The sequence below is a fragment of the Hevea brasiliensis genome, chromosome 14 (genome assembly GCF_030052815.1).
Source record: "Hevea brasiliensis isolate MT/VB/25A 57/8 chromosome 14, ASM3005281v1, whole genome shotgun sequence".
Lineage (NCBI taxonomy): Eukaryota > Viridiplantae > Streptophyta > Magnoliopsida > Malpighiales > Euphorbiaceae > Hevea > Hevea brasiliensis.
The window spans coordinates 74,276,774-74,293,452 of NC_079506.1; the positions used below are offsets into that span (position 1 = coordinate 74,276,774).

Sequence of the window (16,679 nt, forward strand, 5' to 3'; positions counted from 1 at the left end):
GAACCTATAACCATTGGAAATATGAAGATCGGAGCTTCAGGGAGAGATCTCACAGGTCGAGTTGCAACCTGTAAACCCAACCCGACTAGATCTTGATTTATCCAACACAAAAAAATTTTATTGTATTTCAATAAAATCAAAATTTTACGAATTAAAATCTGAAAAACATATATGGAAAATTTAAGAAAAATTCCAAAGCAATTCTAGAAATTTTTTGACAGGAAGAAAAATTAATTTTGGGAAGAATAATATATTTATTATACTATTTAAACATAAAATTAAGGGACTAAGCTTTAAGTTTTGCCAAATTTCATGGACTAAATTGCTTGGTTTTGAAAATATAAGAGCTATGTTATAGGTTTCACCAAACCTTAAGGACTAAATTATAATTTACCGAATTCTAATTTGAGTATTGGATAAAATTTCTTTGATTTTGAGAGGCTTGGTTTAATTGTCGAAAATTAAAAAGTTTGAATAAAATGAGCAACAAATGTAAATGTTTGGATTTATTCTATTAATAAACTTAAAACCATGCTTGAATCACTAGTAAGGGTATGATCATATTATAATCAAACTATACCTATTATTCTCTAGCCTAAATGTACCTCGTTTGCAAAAAACGCGCAAAGAATTGCTTTAAGAAATCAGTTGAGAGATGGGGCCACCAGTAGATAGCCAGAACACTAAAAATCCACAGAAAATTACTTCCTTGCTATCTAGCCCTTGATATTCTTAAGTGCAGTTCCTAGAGAGAAGATGGATAGAAAAATCATGTTCATTTTTTTGCAGTATTTTTTCATATTAATTTTTCTCTCCCCTTATCTGATAAAGTTTTATTTAATTTAGAGTTCTAAACTCTTTAAGATCTTATCATATTATTACACTATAAATATAATTACTGTGCAATATATTCATATTCTCTGATATGAACTTTGCTGTCTACTAAGGATGCTGGGTAAACCATAAAGAAACAAAACAAATATCCACAACAATAAAATTTACATGGTTCACTCTCTGAACATAGAGCTATGGGCATTGCCATCTTCTAGTATCTTCAAATAAATCATACAATTACAAGCTTAAAGCTATTTGCCCATAAATCAAATTTTATGTTACAACTACTCATAATAAATACATTTGTTAATCTTGTGAGACCCTCGAACCTAGTTTAGCATCATTTTCCTATAATACTACCACGATGCTAGGATATTAACGCGACAAAAAGTGAAAGAAAGAAGTCACCGCCCAGGTAATAACTAGGAAAAATTCATAAGGGATATGGGTGGCAACTCACCCATTGCAGAGGTCCACTACCCTTCTTTTACTATGGGCCCAATGGTCTAGGTTCAAGATAGTGGGTGCAAGAGAGGGAAGCTATTAGGCACTTTCTCCGCCTAAGCTTACCTTAGAACAAGGGTCAAATTTTACTAATGATTTCTAAAGTCTGTCTTATTATTTTTTTTTTAGTTAAGTTCTTATTTATACATTTATGCAAGTCTAAAGTTATATACACAATTAATTCAAATAAATCAATCATGTACACCACAAGTAATTCCTAACATGCCAAGTTGCTAATTTAGTAATATTACTCTTTTACCAACTTACCCTGCATGCATATTTAACTAAGTTAATTACGTATAAATCCATTTTCACACATATTACAAGGAAAAAAGAATTAAATAACCAAAGTCTAACATGCATATTATCTTTTATTAAGTCAAGTTACCTTATATATACTTTATCTAGTTCAATTATGCTTGTAGGGAACCTAAACATGCATTATCACTAAGTTAAATATGCGTAAGGATTTTTATCATATTAAATCAGATTTTAACTTACCAAGTTAACCTAAATTCACATAATTTTAATTTCTAAACAATTTACATGCCATGGTGACATTCAAAGGTAAAAATTAAACCATAGAAAAAGAAAGAATAAAAATAAACCAAAAACTAAACAAAAGGGGAGGAGAATTGAAATTAATCCATAAACCAAATTAAAAGGCCCTTTTGATAAAAATAAATCTACACTATTACATGGCTTTTTAGCCTCATGCAAGAGGCCTTAACTCTTATGCAGTCTTTTTGCTCCAATTTTCAATTTATGCCTTCAAGCTCTACTCCATTTTTTCTTTTGACCATATTTGATCTCCTTTTGTTTGCTTTGGTTCCTTTTAAAATTTCTTTGGATCCATTCATGCCTTGTTTAACATTTTCATACTCAAAAGAACAAAATATTAAAGCAAGAAGAACAAAACCAAAATTTAAGGCCTAAAATTAATGAAACTTGTTTGAAATCTTATATCTCAATTTTGGGACATCAATCCCAATTTCTCCCATCCGATATTCTAAAGTTATCAAAAGACAAACATCAAACTCATGTACAATAAAATAAACAAAATCAAAACAAGAAAAAAATAAATGCAATAAAGTATTAGGAACAAAACAAAAATGGGAATCACAATGTAATGTATGGGTCATCACTTTGTGTTCACATCTAAAATTAACCAAAATAAGAAAACAAATCAATTTTACAAGAAATGCTCCAAAATTTACAAGAATCTAGTTAACATTTCATATTAGCAAATAGGAAAATAAATCAATCACAAACATGCATGAGTTAATGTACAATGAGACAATAAAAATAAAAGATACACTACCAAAAACTGATTGGATCAATAATTGTATATTAATTTCTAAATAGTAAACCTTAATAAAAATTTATGAAATTTAATTATGTTATACCTAACATGTCATGTTAAAGAAATTCAGTAATATATGTTCAGATCAATAGAAATTAACATGCCATATGCGAAGACATAGCCCATCAACCAAATCAAATTTATATACATAAAAAAACTAAGGCTATTGCAAAACGAAAGACATGAGGTTAATGCTGACTTCCTAACAAATAAGTTAGAAGAAATACACACCGAAAAAAAAGACAAAATGAAAAAAGAAAAATATGTACCCAAGGCTAAAAAATTGACTCACAATATCATATTTCAATACATAAAGAAAAGCATAGATTGTCCAATCAAATATACAATGTAATTGTTTTTTAATTCTTAGATTAAACGTCCCTTAGATCAGTCAAGAATACCTTCAAATGATGGAAATATGTCTAGGAGCAATGGAGATATGATTTTGGTCAATTGGGCATCTAGAATGAACCTAAATCTAAAATCAACTAAGGTAATTTTCGCGTAATAATGGACAATTGTGGCTCTAATGGCATAAAAGACAATTTTCTAATAAATTTAGAATCTTCTAAAGTGCTATAGTAGATTATGTTTTAATTTTTTTTCCTCTTTTAGGTGATCTGGGTAGCTATTTATAGCCAAAAAAAAAAAATCTTAAAGCTTATCTAAATTCAACAAAAAAATCAATTTAAAAAAATAATTAAAATAAATGGGAAATAATTATCTATCTAACCAATCAATTATGAGGGATAATTATCTCTTAAATAATTTCAAAATTCTATTTAAAATAAATAAATATATAAATTGGGGGTAATTATTCCTCTAACCCACTGGTTATGAGAGATAATTATCCCTCAAAGATATACATTTTTTTTATTTTTTCATTTTTATCTTAAAAAATAATTACGAAAAAAAGAAGTTTTAAAAAGTCCATTGAAAGCTCACTTTTACATTATAATTAAAATTTAATAAATTTAATAGGTTTGAATATTTAATTAAACTCATTAATTATTTATTAGGCTCACATGAAGTATTAAAAATATTAAATTAAGCCTAATTAAATAATTTGGGCTTTTAGGCTATTCCAATAATTAAAAAAAAAAAACCTTTTTATCCTTTCAATTAGCAAACCAAAATAAAAAAAAAAATATTCCTGTCATTATAAAATCTCCTGAGTGCTTTAAGATTCCTCATCATCCTGTAGTATTTCATTATAGGGCTCCTCACTGCTTTTACAAATCATGCATTCTAAGGGTCAAAAAATAGGTGTTTACAAATCCCTCTCATTTTCCTTTAGCAAAACATACTCAATATATTTACTACTTTAACTATATCATACGCCACAAAGGATATCTTCAACTAGATGGGCAATAGCCCTTGTATCAATGAATAATAATTCCTTCCTCTTAAATTTTATGTTCTTTCTCCACCTTAGGATGAAGCCTCTCCTTCTTTGTGCAAAAACTACTATCTTTAATGGGCAAATGCCAAATAGCTTCTCCACAGTCTCCTCTTTATAATGTTAGTCACATCAATCCTAATCTTTTTAGGAATTCAACTATATAGAAAATAATTCTCCATCCTTTTGAGAAATATTTTTTTCACTCTAATTAGGAAAATGTCTCTCGAAATCCTACTATGATTATGACTTATGAGTCACAAATCTAATTACAATCTATAGCTTAACTCAAAATCCATCAACAATTGCATAACTTGAATTCTTAGGTGTCATCAAATCTCTGTTCTTAATCTTGAACCATTCAAATTTCAACTCTTCAATCTTCATCTTGGATGTAGCTTGATTCTTTCTTCAAAAGATCCTCGCAACATCAATTTTGCATCAGGAATTCTACCTTAATTTTAACTCTTCACCACCTTGAGCTTGCATCACCATGTTTTGACACCGACACAGACTTATTGCAGTAGCTCCATCTTCAACTAAACTCACCAATATCATTCCCAGCTTTGATACTATTTATAGTACACTTCAGAAGCTTGCAAACCATAAAAAAGGCAAACATCCAAAATAATAAAATTTACATGGTTTATCATCTCAACATGCGGCTACATTCACGAACATGTCATCTTATTCTATCTTTAAATAAATCATAGAACTACAAGCACAAAGCTATCTACCTATAAACTCAATTTTACACCTAGGAAAACCCTTAAATAAAACTATTCATAGTAAATTTATTGGTTAGTCCCTCTTATTCTCCTTTAGACATAACCAAATATATTTACTGCTTTAACCATATCATAGATCACAAAAAATATCTTCAACTACATGGGCAATAGCCCCAGTTCAATGAACAAAAATTTCTTCCACTTGAATTATATGTCTTTTCTCCTCCTTGGGCTGAAGCCTCTCCTTTCATGGGCAAAAACCACTCTTCTGGCAAAAGCCAAATAACCTCTCTACAATGCTCATATTTATAATGTTATTCCTCTCAACCCAATTCTAATTAGTAATCCAACTTAATTTCGAAATACACTATAATAGAAGTACTATTTTGTATAGGAAATAATCCACCACTATATTGAAGAATATTTCTCCTACTTTAATTAGAAAAACATCTCTCCAAATTTTACTAAAATTATGAGTCACAAATCTAACTGACCTAAATTGGATTGGCCCATCATGGGAGAACCCTGGTTATTACTAAAAAAATCAATAACAAGAAATATGAGTCCGCAAGTTTTTTGCACACTATACCACTTACAACCCTACAACTTGCAATTTGTAATTTTATGAAATTAATTATTTAACTCAAACCTGTTATTAGTAATAATTTTCACTATACAAATGATAAAACTTACAGTTATATAATTTCTTTATTTTTAAACTACATAAAAAATATAATACAATGATGGAGTTTAAATCTTTGAGCCCATGCATTATCAATTACTCAATCACTATATTAATATTTCAAAATTTATTCATTTTATTATTTGTAATAGTAGCAACAACTCAACAACCTTATTATTTTGGCAACATACAGAAACTCCACCAACTAATTAAGTTTTCTTGTTGGGTTCAAACACGTACTTAATGAGGGAGTCTTTAATGTGCAATATCTCAGGAAACTCTTTCTTCAACTTAGATGCATCCAATTGATTGTTGCAGCGGGAGGCAACAATAACTTTTGCTTGTTCTTCCACTGTGAAATTAACCCACTTGAAATTTGGATCCACATAAATCTTGTACATCTCCAAAATCTCATTGTGACTCACTACGCCTGGGTTTGTGAAGTTCCATATTCCTGTTAGGTTCTTCTTCGCCATCTCAATTGAAATGGGAATGAGTTCGTCCAAGATACTCATGCTGTTTGGAATGTTAACAACTCTTTTGTATGCTCTAATCTTAAAGATGAAGTTGCGAGGATTGTCCAGATCTGATGATATTGGCATTCTGAGTCTAAGGTTGCAAACATTGTCATATTCTCTCATAAGCACATCAACCTTGCACAAAAATATTCAGGACATTTATAAGTTATGCATCCAAACTAACCAATACCATGTAATAATTCCTCAAAATCTTGAGTAAGCTTTTTTTTCTTTTTTCTTTAGCTTTTTTTCTTTTTTTCTTTCTCTTTGAACTAAAGTGAAAAAAATAAATAAATAAAAGTTAAGGCAAAATTACTTTTTCCCTCTCAGTATTACGCCATAATTAAAACTTGAGTTTCAATATTTTAAAAAACAGATGAAAACATCTCTAAATTTTGATTCAATCATACACTTTTGTTTATTTTTCTCAACTTTTATTATTGATGATAAGTAAAAACAATTTAATATCCCTCAAAAATAAATTATTATTTCATCTTTAAATTTTATCATTATGAACACTTGTCTTTGAGTTTTTTACTATTATGAACACTTTCATCTTTGAGTTTTTACCATTATTAACGCTTTTGTCCCTTTTTTACCACCTTTTAATTCGTTGACTAAGGTTATATTGACAAAAATGATGGATAAACAAAAGAAATCAAAACTTAAGGAAGTTTTCCAAGGGTGGAGCCAAAAAATTATTTTTGGGAGAGCTAATATTATTGATTTAGTACATTATTTATTTATACTTATTCTCTATATATTTCTTATTTATGGTATATTTTGAAAGGTTAATAGTATATATTCAAAAATATCATAATAGAGTGTAATTAAGCTATAATTTTTTAATAATGTTAATACTTCAGAAAATTTTTGAATATATAATGAAAATAAATAATTCCAATATTTTGCATACTTATATCTTAATAAAATAATATAATAATTTTTTTGGAGGCCAATAGTTAAAATAAAATAATTTTGTCTAACATAAATTAATCTCTCTCTCTTTATCTCTCTCTATATATATACAGGGAAAAATTAAAAAGGGTTAGGGGGGCCGAGGCTCCCCCAGTCCCCCCCCTCCCTCTGCCCATGACGTTTTCATCTATTTTTTAAAGTGGAAGGACTCAAGTGTCAATTATGGCATAACACGGGGATGAAATAGTAATTTACCTTCAAAAGTTAAGAATGCACATACCATGGCTTTGGTTAAAGAAAAGAAAGAGCCAGAGTAATTGGATATCTCTTCTTCAGTGAACCCTATACCTGACCCTAAAGGATGAGAATCATCATAGTAAAAAATACAACCACTTGTATAGTTGATCATTAGAAGATTATGCTGTTTGCAAACATCAGCCAATGTTAGAGCACCAACAACATTGCTGCGAATCGTCTCTAACTTGTGAAATTCACACCAATCCACATTGGGTCTACCAGTGACTCCAGCAGCATTGAACACATGAGTTGGGCTAACAGCTTGAATATCATCCAAGATCTCTGATCTGTTCTCTAATCGACCTTTTCCATAACTGAAAGGTATTCCCTGCTTCTCGCACAGCTTTCCAAGCATTCCTCCTATCCAACCTGTTCCTCCGTAAATCAAAAATTTCAGAGGTGGTTTCTGTCCTTCAGAGGTGTTGGTTTTTGGAACTTCTGCTGCCATTATTCTGCCAAATGATCACATCAAGTGAATGTTGTTATGAACAAATTAATTAATTAATTAATTAAATTGGTAGGATCAAGTTCTAACAATTAACGTGACAAAAACTAACTTATTTAGATTGATCCGAATAACTCAATTTTTGACTCAAAAATTAAATAAATAAAAATTAATTATTTTAGAAAAATAATATTTTAATCTGAAATGACCCCCAACTAGCAAATCAATCTAAATCTAACTTGAAATCATTTTCTAAAGCAGTTACTTACTTGAGTTTTGCAGCAGATAGAATAATACAAGAAGAAAGAAGAGTGATTGGAGAGGTGCGGAAGAATGGCAACCAAAGTGTGATATTTATAAAGGAGGAAATTGAGTCGAGGCCGCCAAATACTGTACAAGTCATTTTAAATGTCATCTTTTTCCAGGGGAATTCAGCTTTTGAGTTTTTTTTTTTTTCAATACAATTAATTTTGATTACGACTAACGATTTCAATAGTTTATTGATTCTGAGTTATTCAATATATTTGTAAAATAGAAAGGATTTCAATATTTTTAATGAAGTTGTGGATTTATTCATTAAAATATAAATTTTGAATCAGATTAAATCACTAATCAATAATTTTTGAATTTTTTTTTAAAATATAATTTTTAAATATTTTATTCTTTAATTAATAAGTACACAAAATGAATATAAAAGTTTCTAATCCAAAATATACAGCTTTTTAAGCAGTATAGTTTATGCTTCCTCACTATTTTATTATTATTTTAGAACATTATTAATATTTTAAATATTTATTTTTAATTATATAATATTTTATTTATTTTTGTTAAATGCAAACGAAAAAGATTAAATAATTCTAAAATCAGGTTTTAATCTAAATAAGGATAGAACTTTTTAATTAAGGTCTAATAGACCTTTTTTTAAAAAATCAAAATATCATTTTTTTTATTTTTTTAATAATAAAATATTAAAATAATAATTTTAGTACTAATATTTTTTTATTATATTCCTTAATGTCTTTAATTTATTTTAATTAAAAATAATAAATAAGTTTTAATATTTAAATTTTAAAAAAATAATATTTTATTAAATAATAATTTATTTATTCTTATTTAAAAAGTACATGAATTTATTTTGTCGATTCATTAGCAAAGCAGGGTTTGACTAGGTCCGAAGATTTTGTAACATGTTTATAATTGTTATGAGATTCTAGATTTTGTTTTGCTGATGAGTCTACCTTGCCGACGGCTCAAGGGGCCCGCCCTGTTTTGCATTGCGTGCTGGGCTTTTTCGTGGTGGTCAATTTGTATTTTAGCTCCTTTGTTTGGCCATGCTCTTGGGTTCTGAGTTTTGCCGGAGAGCCATATTTGCGTTGCTGATATGCAGTTTTTGATTATTTTGTTTGCACTTTTTGTTTCTAAGAATTATTTTGTTTTAAGTTCTGTTATTAGGTGCTCAATTTTTGATTAGCAGGAGCATCCTTTTGTTAACTTTCTGAACTATTTTTTTTTTTTAGATTTTTTCATTTAGTATTCATTGTCTTAAGTTGGGTATAATGAATAGATCGACTAGTCAAGTTTAGTTGGATGACGAATGTTAAATTTTCCTACATATTTTAATAAAAATAAAGTTCATATAAAAAAATTAGATTTATTTTGCTCAAAACTTAATTTTAAATTTATTTATCTCTTAATTGTATATAATTGAATATAAGGGGAGAGTGATCAAAGACGATCCAAACTTTCAATGGCATTCCTATCATTTCTGACGGCCAGCTTTGAAGTCCCTAGGACAAGAGCTCTCTTTCCCAACCAACTTCACCCCAAATAGCGGCGGATGAGACATTAAACAATGTTACAAACAACACAAAATTAATACAAATTAATTTTTTAAAAGGTAGATGTAGAAATAATTAATTTTTGGTTGAATTATATAAATTGTTAAATTATTTTTTTATTAAATGCTTAACTTTATTAGCTATTTAAATTTAAATTATTTTATATTTTATGGAAATTAAAACATTTTACGAATTTTTTACATCATTATATGACCATTTTATTTAATTTTTAATATAGCCCATAATATGAACTTTATTCTTTTTTCTGTCAATGAACGATAATATGTTCATGAAATATGGAGACCGCAACATCATCTACAGGCACTGCACGATATATGCAACAATAAATAATATTTAAAAAATTTATTTTTTAGTCCATGTGTTTTTAATGTTTATATTCTTGAATCTTCCATAAATTATTTTGTTATCATGTCCAGAATTATTATTTTCGGACACATTAAAGAATTATTTGATATGAATAGAATATGTGGTATATATATACCCCACAGTCCTTTTTGTTTTCTTGTTTTTTCTTTATTCTTTTATTTTATAATAATTCTTAGATTTTTATCTTTTTAGAATGAATTCTGAACATGTATATTCAAATATATTTTCTTTATTTTTTTTATTTTGTTTTTATCTCCCTTTGTATATATTTGTTCTCCTAATTGAAGATTTATTTTGTTTTCATTTTATAAAGTGCTTGGTTGTGATATTTTGTTATTAGATGAGAGTGCAATATAATGTGTAAATTTTTTATCTAGTAGAATGTAAAATTCAAAGGTCATTAGATTAAACCCGTAAAAAGATTATGAAGTCAAACAATAGCAGTAGATCGCCATTGAAAGGAGCATACTTTTCATGGATTGACCAAGTCAAATGGTCAATTAATATGATCGAACCCATCAAATTAAGATAATAACTATTATTACTTATACAAGTAATTTATGTTAAATTTATTTATGCTACATTATAGTAAAATTATAAAACGTAGTTGAAATTTGTATTTTATTTCTAATTAATGAAATATATTTTCTTTTGGGAAAAAAAAGTTAAGAGAGGAAGCTTAGGAAAAATCTATGGCATATTTACTTGTGAAATAGTTTTTAGTTTTTTATTTTTTAAAAAATCAGATTTTTTATTGTTTCAAAAACTAGAAAAAGAATATGAAAATGCATTCATCTGTAAATAAATTTTGTCATCATAATAAATATTTTTTAAAATAATTATGTAATTTTATTATAAAAATTATATTATAAGTGTAGTTATAGAAAAAAAATTATTTTTCATTTTGGTTTCACCTATTTTTCACTTCAGGGTATGTGATTTTTTTTGTGATAAAGTGGTACCCTGAGATTTTGCATTGTTAGTAAATAACGATTTTTTATCTTCTCTCTGTCAAAAGATGCTGGCGTGGATCAGGTGCTTATGTAGAAGAAAATTTTGCTAACATAAAATTAAAAAAAAAAAGTGAAAATTAAAAAAAAAATATTTTGTGGTTTCGTTATTTTTTTACGTTATGACAAAGTTATGCCTTGTGATAACATCTGTTAGCAAACACAACATTTTGTCTGACTCTGTCAATTTTCACTGATATGGTATTAAAATAATATTTTTAATTATTTTTAATAATAAAAGAAAAAAATAATTCACACACCACTAAGATATTTTATACAAGAAAAAGATTTTATTCACTTGTGGCATAGTGATTTCGAAAGTGAGGTGTGCCGATGTGGAGTTTTACATGAAGAACTTAACTTTCAGAATCACTATCAACAGATTTCTAAACCTAAAGTTTGCACCTTCACCTTTGGAATCACTATCAAGGATCGCTGATGTTGAACTCCTAGGTGAGTTACTGGATTAGTATTACTAAGAATTTGGGGAGGAACAACACTTTAAACCGGTGTTCTCATGACTGACTAGCCATTTATTCCTCTTTTCTATGAGGTAGTTGATACCTTTATTTACTTTGGGCACAGCTTCCATTGGCACTGCCTTAAAAAGTTTGTGGCTGAAGCTACCCTCAACCTCCCCAACACTTCTCGATACAGAAAATTTTTCTAGCCTAGAGACTTGGCCATTAAAAAATATTAGAACTAGCAAATTGAGTTTTTCAAAAAGAATATGCATAAACTTTTCTATGGTATTGCAAAAGGGAAGGATTCATATTTTGGCTATTTATATAAGTTAAATAATTTACTTAGTTTGTTAATAGTGCAAAACCTGAGGGTACCACTTTATCACAAAATGAATCAAGAAATCCTGAAGTGAAAATAAGCAAAAGCATAGAATACTTTTCTTTATAATTTCCACTTTTTTTATTATTCTATGTTAGTTGATTTCTGCTCCATGTCAATAGCTTTTAACGGAGAGAAGACGAGAAGTTATCATTTGCTAACAGTGTGAAACTTCAAGATATCATTTATCATTGGTGAACCACAAACCCTGAAGTGAAAATGAGTGAAACCACATGATACATTTTCATAATTTCTCCTAAAAATAATTAAAAAAATAAATTTTTTATAAAGAAAAATAGTGGAAACAACTTAAAATTGTTTTCTAAATTTTAATTAAATTTTAAAAAATTGAAAAATTAATCTTTTTAGTTCTAAGCTTTTAGGTGGTCATTAGTAAGTGTTTTCACTGATAATTAATCCCTCCATCCCTTGTTTTGTGTTTTCCTTTTTTTTTTCCCCTAACAATTCTCAAATATATATATATATATATATATATATTCTTTTTAAAAGGATTCCGAGTATATGTACTTATATCTATTTTTATTGATAGATCTTGAGTTATTTGCTTCCTTCTTAGTAAGGGTTTATTTTACTTTGTGTTGTCTCCATTTTTATGTAGTTATTATCTTAATTAAAAGCATCCAGTGTTTTGCAACCGATTGTGTCTCAGTTGCTAAATCGGTTATCACTAGCAACTGATAATTTTTAATCAAAAATTTTATTTTTTTAATTTGATTATTTTAAGAACTGATTTGACATTTTATTGCTATTTGCAAGATTTTAGCACCAATTTTTTATTTTTAAATTAGTTACAAATAACAATTGATTTATCAGTTAGTTGTTAATGATTTAGCAACCAGCTTCATTGTAACAGACTAAATTAGTTATTAAATTGGTTGTTAAATTGATTAACAATAAATTTTAATAGATGAATAATTGATTTTAATATATTAATAATCGATTCGATCGGTTACTGCAATTTTTTTTTATGCATCAAGTCAAACAGGCTGTAAATCACCCTAGAATCGAGCATGCTTCTTTTTGATTGGCTAAATTAAATAGTATGTCAACATGATCAAACTCTTCAAATAGAGATAATTAATGATTTATATTAAATTTACTAATATAAAAATAAAGTAAAATAATGTTTTAAAAAATATATATATATATATATATAAATAAAAAATTTGTACATATAAATACAAAATTCTATTTTTTAACGTTTTTAAAAAATGTTTTTTAGATATTACTCTGTTTTCCTTGTCGTTTCAACCAGATACAGGGGGAAAAGTGTTTGTGGTTATGACTCTTTGCATTATTCTTAATTAAAATGATATCAATTTTCTAGCTGCTAAGAATTATATTCACCAACGCGACGTAGATGGAGTGTTTAATCAAGGTTAAATATTCAATTTCATTCCTATACTTATTAAAATATTTAATTTAATTTATTATTATTTTTATTTAAATTAATTTAAATTTTTTAATTTAAGCTTCATTTAATTCAAAAATTAAAAATTTTTAACTAAAATTTTATTTCTTAATTTAGATTAAAATTTAAATTTTTCAAATTCTTTATTTTTAAGTTAAATTGAATTTAAATTTAAATTAATGGAATAATTTAAAAAGATTAAAAATAAAATTAATTAAATATCTCAATAAAATATAAGAGCGAAATTGAGCATTAAACCATTTAATCAACACACTTACTTTCTTTTTTTTTTTTTTTAAATAAAATTGCATTTCAAAACCCATTCAGCTGTAGATGGAGTATATATGCCTTATAGTTTTTTGAAAAAAAAGAATGGAAATCATTGTCTATTATACGTTAATGGAAAAAACTTATTACATGAAAAGCATAGTAAAAACATAGCAAAATAAAAATATGATACATTATATGTTTCATCTTTTATTGTAATATCTCTTGGTTAGGTTTGATTAGCTCTTATATATATATATATATATATATATATATATATATATATATATATATATATATATATATTCTAATTTTATAAAATAAAATTTTCAGTACAATTAATTCCAATGTGATTTAAGTTCAAAATTACATTATTTTAGAGAAGATTTAAATTAACAGTATTATATTAATTAATTATTCAAACCAATTTTATTTAACCGGCAATATAGTATCTCAAGGACCTGAAAATGAGACTTCCATATACTACTCAGTAATAGAGTCAGAAATTCAATTTGAGGGCCCAATTAAAATATGTAATTCACAAAAATAATATATATAAAATAAATATAAATTAATTAAATAATTTATTTTAAATAAAATTGATTTGGTAAAAATTAATTGAAATTATTATTATTAAAATCTAATGAATGCTTAATATTAGGAATTATTGAACTTACAATATATTGATAGCCTAAAATTAACAAATTTGTCAAATTTATCTTGAATATAATTTTTTTTAAATAATAATGAAAAATAAATTTAATTAAATTTACTGATTAAATAAAATAAATGACGTGGTTTTAATTTACGAAAGAATTTTTTTTTTTCAAAATTTGAGTACGATTAAATTATTTCAATTGAGAGATTTCAATAATAGCAATGAGATTATGAGAAGAGAGTCATTAAAATTTTAACTTAATGAAAAGAATATGAGAAAAATGTGTTATATTTCCATTTGATAATTTTATCCAATAATTTAACAAATAATAGAAATTAGTGCTTATGGTAAAATAAAATTGATAAAGAATAAAAGGCAAAGAGGCAATGATGTTTTGGATTTTTTTTTTTTTTACAAAATGATATGCATTTTAGTATTGATATCATTCTTTCAATACTAAAAAAATTTTGAGCAAATTTTGAGGCTTTTTTATAAAATTATTAATAAATTCCTAAAAATTTTTTAAAATATTAGGGCCTACTACCGAATCAAAATCTAATAGACAATAGCAAAAAAATGAAATGAAATGTTCACTTTATCTTTAAGTCATTTAGGCTTCAAATTAATTTGATTTCTCAATAAAATTATTTTCTTTCAAAATCCAACCAATCATAATCGTCCTCTCCTTTAACCAATCAGCTCTCACTAATCTCTTAATCAATTACATCTCACCAAATTTTTGATCAATCAATAATTCCCACTAATCTCTAAACTAATCGTAACCCATCAAAAATTCAACCAATCACAATTGATTTATACGGTGTATTAGAATCGAACTGAATGGGATCAGTCGAATTGATTTAATTGAGAATTGGGACAATTATTGGTTCGGTTCAAGTTTTAATCCATTTAGTTAGCAGACTGGAGTTGACCCATTTAAACCAAGCGAGTAACCAATAGATCAATTAGATTATAAATCAAGTAACTATGATCAATTAAATTAATTAATTAATAAACTGTTAACAATTAGATCAATTAATCAAGTAATTATTAATCAATTAGATAATAAATCAAGTAACTATACTCAATTGCAACATAATCCGTGGGATAAATTAATCAAATAACTATTAACAATTAGATCAGTTAATCAATTAGATGCTAAACAAGTAACTATAATCAATTAGATCATAATTAAGTACTATTGAGTATTTTATTAATTAATCAAGTAGATCATAAATTAAGTACTATAATCAATTAAATCATAATCAAGTATAATCGGTTATTTTATCCAATAATCAACTAGATCATAAATCAAGTAATTATAATCAATTACATCATAATCAAGCATTATCAGTTATTTTATCAATTAATCAAGTATATCATGATTAATTAGATCATAAATCAAGTAACCATGATCAATTACATCATAATCAAGTACTATTGAGTATTTATCAATTAATAAAGCATATCATAATCAATTATCTTATAAATCAAGTAACTATAATTAATTACATCATCATCAAGTACTATAGTATATTTTATCAATTAATCAAGTAAATTATAATCAATTAGATCACAAATCAAGTAACTATGATCAATTAGATTATGAATCAAGCAATTACGATTAATTATATCATAATCAATTAATTAATTAGATAAGAGTGAGCATTATTCTGTTTAAATTGAAATAACCAATTGAACCAAATTAATTCATAAATTCAATTAGGTTTTTGTAGAAATTCGATTCGATTTAATTTTTATTTTTGAATTTTTTGATATATTTTGTTCAGTTTTGAAGACAACATAATATTTTTCTTTTTTTCTCTCTTGTGAAAATTGGATCGCCTAATCAATTAAATCATAAATAAGGTAACTATGATCAATCAGATCATAATCGAGTACTATCCGCTATTTTATCAATTAATCAATTAAATCATAATCGATTAGATCATAAATCAATTTGTTATGATCAATTATATTATAATTAAGTACTATCGGGTATTTTATTAATTAATCAAGTAAATTATAATAAAATAGATTATTCATTAAATAACTATAATCAACTATATCATAATCAATTAGATCAATTAATCAAATAACTATTAACAATTATATCATAATCAAGTATTAACGGGTATTTTATCAATTAATCGAGTAAATTATAATCAATAGATCATAAATCAAGTAACTGTAATCAATTATATCATAATCAATTAGATCAATTAATCAAATAACTATTAACAATTATATCATAATAAAGTATTAACGGGTATTTTATCAATTAATCGAGTAAATCTTAATTAATTAGATCATAAATTAAGTAACTATGATCAATTATATCATAATGAATTAATTAATTAGATAGGAATGAGCACTATTTAGTTTAGATCGTAATAACCGACTAATCAAACCGAATTAATTTGGAAATTTGGTTCTATTTTTGTTGAAATTCAGTTCGGTTCAATTTTTAGTTTTAAATTTTTTATTTATTCAGTTCGATTTTGAAGATAATACAATATTTTTCCTTTTTTTCTCCTTCTTATGAAAATCAGACTA

The 16,679-nt window shown here is 26.2% G+C and overlaps 1 protein-coding gene across 1 annotated transcript; it reads right to left on the reverse strand.

Annotated features, from left to right (window-relative positions):
• Positions 1-5,615: 5,615 nt before the first annotated feature.
• Positions 5,616-7,691, reverse strand: LOC110673709 (bifunctional dTDP-4-dehydrorhamnose 3,5-epimerase/dTDP-4-dehydrorhamnose reductase-like). Its single transcript, XM_058134624.1, has 2 exons — positions 7,227-7,691; positions 5,616-6,163 (listed from the first exon to the last, which is right to left on the reverse strand). The coding sequence occupies exons 1-2, from the start codon at positions 7,689-7,691 to the stop codon at positions 5,720-5,722; spliced, it is 909 nt and encodes a 302-aa protein (XP_057990607.1). The 3' UTR covers positions 5,616-5,719.
• Between the last annotated feature and the right edge of the window lie 8,988 nt (positions 7,692-16,679).